The sequence below is a fragment of the Mastigoproctus giganteus genome, chromosome 8 (assembly GCF_048544385.1).
Source record: "Mastigoproctus giganteus isolate SK-2022 chromosome 8, ASM4854438v1, whole genome shotgun sequence".
Taxonomy (NCBI): Eukaryota; Metazoa; Arthropoda; class Arachnida; order Uropygi; family Thelyphonidae; genus Mastigoproctus; species Mastigoproctus giganteus.
Genome location: NC_143582.1, coordinates 123917121 through 123923120, shown reverse-complemented (window position 1 = coordinate 123923120; position 6000 = coordinate 123917121). Strand labels below are relative to the sequence as shown.

Genomic DNA, 6000 nt, shown 5'->3' with positions numbered 1-6000 from the left:
GAAGTCAGAGCAATATGTACAAGACAAGGCTTGGACCCTGCCAAAGCATACATGCTTTTGCTGCTTGTTGGCATAAGGTTATAAGGTCACAAAAGTAGAAGGAGAAAATGTTGGGAGGGGGGGGAGCATGTAAAAATTACACTGTTATATCATATCAAGTTTCAGATTTTTAAAATAAATTTTGAGAAAAAAAGAAAAAACGTGGTCAATACTTTTGGAAACTTTTGTATAAAATAAAGCCCAATTTATGCATTAAATACATGGCACTATCTGCTTGTAGGCAGATAATGATACACAGCCAATTATTAAAATTGGTTGGGGCTGAATTGCAGAATTCCAGTGCATGACAGTTTTTTATCTGGTTGTTTAAAAGGTACCTTTTAACTTGTTTTTATAAACACTTACTCAATCTTTTCATTTAGATGAGTAACAGTAAGCCACACAACAATATACAAGAATGTTTTATTCTTCTTTTTTTTTTTTTTTTTTAAACTTTTCTATTTTTTTCTTTTTTCTGCAAGGTTATCTTGTAATAAACTTTTTAAGTATAATTACATACTGTTTGGGCCATCACAAATCTTCTTCAGCAATCAATCACCATATATTTTAATAATATTAAAATAGACAAACTGTCATAAATAAAAAGATGCTATTTTCTACACCATGTTCTGTCATATATAAATACATTTATAACATTTTATATTAATTGATGTTCATAATTATAATCAAACAGTAATACGAGTATATATATTTTAATGTACTAATCTAATTAGATTTTTACTTAGGATTTCTTAATGAATGTAGATAAAATCAAATAAGTTGTATTTCTCAAAAATAAAAAAATAAAGTAAAATAAATAAATAAAATGGTTGACACTTCATAAATAGTTCCCCCACACCACTTTCTGGCATTATTAAAAGTGCCAACTTGGCAGGGGGGGACAGAGAGAGAGAGAGAGAGAGAGAGAGAGAGAGAGAGAGAGAGAGAGAGAGAGAGAGAGAGAGAGAGAGAGAGAGAGAGAGAGAGAGAGAGAGTTGGAAAATAAAATATTATGACAGATAAGGTCATAATATTTTATTTTCTAATTTTAATTTGTCTATAAACAGCTTCTTTTAATTATGCATTTATAACAAACAGAAGTAATTAAAATTTAAATCCGATATATATTTTATTTAATGTATTATATTTGTAACTAGAAGGCACCAATAATTATGCCTTTTGCTGTATTATCATAATCAAAATGAACATTAATGAAGAAAATGTTAGTTCTGTGAACAGTAAAATACTAAAATACATTGCTTAACTTTTTCTTTTATCTTTTATTAGTTAGCACATTTGTCAGAAAATAAATATTGCTAAAATTTACAGTACTATCATTAATGCAAAATGCTATTTTCACACTGTGATAATTCAAAATTTTATTATATAAAACAATACTAAATGAATATATTTTATATAAACATTACACAGCAATAGTAAAATTCACTACTTCAGAAGTAAAATTTATGAATACAGTTCACATAAGTGATGATGTATCACTGTATTTTTTAAAATGCTAAAATCACTTCAATAATTTATATCAGTTGCGATAAATAAGAATTATCTGTGCAGTTTAGTTTAATAAAAATTATCAAGTACTGACCTGAAACAAAAGGAGAATTCAATGATGAAACAATAACTGCAATTTAATCATAACTTCCTGTGTATTACTAAGGGTGCATAAATGTTTTACCATTGCAGCTGTGTAATATAACAAAATTGATTAAAATTTTTAACATGTTTCATAAACACGAAATTTAAATATTTGATAAAGCATATCTGGTAAACAAGAAACATTTTTGGGGTTACAGTCCAATCTTGCATCCAACCAGTGTATTTCATGATTAATGGATTTCTTGCTATTCAAAGATGCTATCGAAAAGCATCTTTATCGCCATAATCCAGACAGTTAACATTCCACAATTTCTTGAATAAAACAAATTGTCAACAAATCCAAAATTTCCTTTTCCTTTTGTCTACTGCATAATTTGATGTACCGATGAATGGCATCACTGAAAAGGCCCCAACAAATAAGTTATAGTATTTCCACTGTCAAAATTTACAGTTATTTAAATAGTACATAACATGATGGCACTAAACTGTACTTTTTGAGCCTGTATTACTTGATAGTTGATCTGAAAAAAAAAAATAAATAAATAAATAAAATAAAAATAATAATAAAAAATAAATAAATAACATAACAGTATCAATAACAGATTCACAACATGCAAAAGTAATGCAAAGTTAATAGTCAGAGTTTAAACATCAGTGATCAAAGAAAAAATTAAAAATAGTTTAATGTTTTTGTTCCATAAATATTTCCTTCTTATTCTTTGTCAAAATTAGAACTTCCTACTCAGGAGAAAGAATAAATATTTAAGTTGTTATTGTTATTTGGTTTTTAGGAGCATTAGCAACTAAGGCAATATTGCTCCGGGGATATGCGGTGGTCATTCCCTGACCTTTCCGCATCCTCCGTATTTGGTGGTCATGGAAGCGCCAAATATTTAAGAAAAAATATTAAACAAGCTCAATTCAATTTAAAATAAGGCAAGGAAGAACATTTAAAGCTTAGAACACAACATACGTTTGAAATATGACTTAACAAAAAACAAACCATGAAATCTACAGCTTATCTTATTGGAACTAATGTAAATGAAAAGTAGTAAACAGTAAATGCACATGAGAACTTCATAACCTTCATAGAATGTTAGTGTCAAAAACTATTTGTTTATAGTTTTTAGTAGCTGTAATTGATAAAAAAAAGTGTAAGTGCTTTCAAACTTTTTAAAATATAAACTCCTATGCGAAGGAAGGGAGGAATATGAAGCATTGCAAAATAACTTAACAGCAGTGTATGAATATCGCGATCAGTAAATGTTTCTTCAGTTTAAATCTAAGGTAGGGGTCCCCAAACTAAGGCCTGCAAAAATATTTTATCCGGCCCGCAGATATTTCAATTAGATTGTAAAAATTAATGTTTATATTAAATCAAAATAAAATTTATGAAAAACACATTTTACAGATTATTTTAACATTTGTCAGTTGATTAACAGTGTTGATGCCTCTATGTCTTCAGCTTAGTCTTACATATTGATCTTAGTTGTTAGATATTAATTCTGTTATTTCCACTCAAAGTTATTCTTTGAAACATCATTAAAATAATCTGTTAATTGACCCTGTCATTAAATAGCAATAGGCATTAGAGACAGTCATTAGAGATTTCCTAATCCTTTACTAGCCTGACCCTGGTGTCCAGAATATTTGAGCAAAGGCCGCCCTAGGCTTCCACTACACAAAAATCCCAGATCCAGGATAAAACCTGGCGCCAGCAGCATGGTCTGATGATAGCATTGGTAAGATCCTGAACCAGCCTGCACATGAACCCTGATGTTCAGAGTATGGGAGCAAAGGTCACCTGTCTATTATATAAGAACCCCAGATTCAGGATAAAAACATGACACTATCCTATTGGTTAATGGAGTTAATCACTCTGCTATAAATTAACTGCTGGCAGCCTGTATGCACATAAAGTTTCTGGTAGCATTGGCAAGAGGAGGCTGTTGGCAGGTATGAATTTAATTCTCTTTACATTACCTTAGATTTCCTGTTTTCTATTGTAGCAGCAATTCAAAACTTAATACTTTAGAACTGTAATTTGCAAATTGTAATATTGGCATTATTAGGCAAATTGCAATTGTATTATTGGTAATTGTAACTATAATATTCAAAAATACTCAAATTTGTAGCCCTTTCTGTTCTGCCAACACCATGGTCTGATGATGGGTATCAGTAAGATAACTGAAATGTCACCTTATTAAACTATATTATAATTAATAATATAATTTTATATTATAATATAAAACTTATAAAACTTAAAAACTCATAATATAGTTTATTAAGCAAACAGCCTAATAAACTATATTATGAATTTCACGTGATATAAGAGTGATATGAATATAATAATAACCTTTATGTTAAGATATTTCATAAAATTTTAAAACACATCAGTGCTCACTTCAATATTCATGAATATATTTTTTTTTTATTCCAGTGACCCCATAAAAATCATGTTGAAGTTGATGTAAAAAAAGAAAAGTTGATGCTGAGTGCCATATTTTTAATGAGCGGTGGCCAATTATAGTTGATCCGCTGATTCAGTTGACCGCGGGTAACCATGGAAAAACAAAATAAAAAAATTTAAAAAGTATTACTTGCGTGTCCAATACAATGCTTCCCTTTATTTTTTAGAATGTCTCGTATGGTTTGGTCACCAACATTATAATGGTTCTTTAGAGATTTAACAGATGCACTGTTTTCAAACTTTTGAATAATTTCAAGTTTTTGTTTAAGTTGAAAGCCCAACTCTTGCATTTGCCCATCATTTTCGCGATTTCTAAACAAAAACAATTTCCGACATCCCTGACAAATAACGAAACAAAATTTATCCTTTTGCAGTGCAACGGAACAACAATCGACGCAATGCACCAAATCAAACTAAACATTTGGTCTCTCTATTTATTTTTTGCTTTGAGCGGTAGATGCGAAGACAGCGGGGGTTGCAAGATAATAGGCACACTAATCTCCAAATGAAGACTTATAACGCCTGTTCTAGTCGCTTATTTATGGCTTGCAAAGTATCTGTTTATACATATTCTAGTTATGATTTCTGGTTGATTTTTTTTTTTTTTTTTTTGATTGGAGTGTCCCAGTTAATCCATCCTGGTAAATCGAGAGTCTGCTGTACTTTATTACCATATTTAACGTTGGTAATGTCTTATTGTGTGTTTAATTTATCAATTAAACTTTATTATACGTATGTATGTTGAAGAAAATCACGGTATATATGGGATCAGCAGGTGTTCGCTTATATCCGCATTTTCAACCATCCACGGTAGGTCTTGGAACGTATCCCCCGGGGATACAGGGTTCTTACTGTAATTACTTTTTGTACTGCTCAATGATACTTGCATGTCTTATTTGCAGAATATAATGTAAACGTCACTACACTACAAAACATGCCTCAAATTACGATAAATTTCAAGGAGCTTTGTGGCAGAAAAAACTCCAAGAACTAACCCAAACTTTTCAAAGTCAACAACAGAAAATTAGAACTTTTACTCACTAAATTTTTTTTACAGTTACAGCCAGTTTTCGAGCCTCCCAAATCATTGCCAAAGAAAGAAGGGCTTTTATGGATGGAAAATTTGTAAAACGAATTTGTTTGGCAATTGCAGAAGTATGTCCTGAGAAAGTAAAGAATTTTGGGTCTGTAAGTTTATCCTCATCAACTATAATGAGAAGAATTAGATTTTGAAGCTAATGTTCAAAATCAACTCGTAGAAAAAGTTTGTGAATTCACACATTTTTATATAGCAATTGATGAGAGTGAAGATACAAGCCATATAGTTCAATTACTAATTTATATCCGAGGTGTAAATCAAAATTTTGCAGTAACCGAAGAGCTAGTTGCATTAAAAAGCTTGAAAGATACAACAACAGGTGAAAATATATTTTTGAGTGTGTCAGAAGCAATTGACGGCCTCAAATTGAACTGGGATTTGCTATCAGTGGTTATGACGGATGGTGCTAAAAATATGGTCACTACTAAAATTGGGTTCATGGATCAGCTTCAAAAATATCTTGAGTAAAATATTAAAAAGCCAATGCAGTTTCATTGTATAATTCACCAGCAGTCTTTGTGCAGAAAATGTTTGGGCGTAGAATCGGTCATGTCAACTGTTAATATCAAAAGTAAATTTTATTCACAAGACTGGTCTGAATACGGTGATTTGTTGTACTACATGGAAGTATGATGGTTGAGTCGTGGTAACGTGTTGAAGTGATTTTTTGAACTTTGGATCAAAATAGATCTATTTATGAACGAAAAATTGAAACCTGTTCTGGAACTGTCAGATCTCAAATGGTTGTGGGACCTTGCCTTTTTAACAGATACATGTG

The 6000-nt window shown here is 30.7% G+C and overlaps 1 protein-coding gene across 3 annotated transcripts in view; it reads right to left on the bottom strand.

Annotated features, from left to right (window-relative positions):
• Positions 1–1646: 1646 nt before the first annotated feature.
• Positions 1647–6000, bottom strand: part of LOC150081797 (WD repeat-containing protein 26) — a 597339-nt gene continuing 592985 nt past the window's right edge. For all 3 annotated transcript variants that reach the window (XM_090378893.1, XM_090378894.1, XM_090378895.1), the window contains one exon: positions 1647–2174. In XM_090378893.1, the coding sequence (XP_090235019.1) occupies positions 2134–2174 (41 nt within the window). In that variant the 3' untranslated portion in view covers positions 1647–2133. The remainder of the gene's footprint in view (positions 2175–6000) is intronic.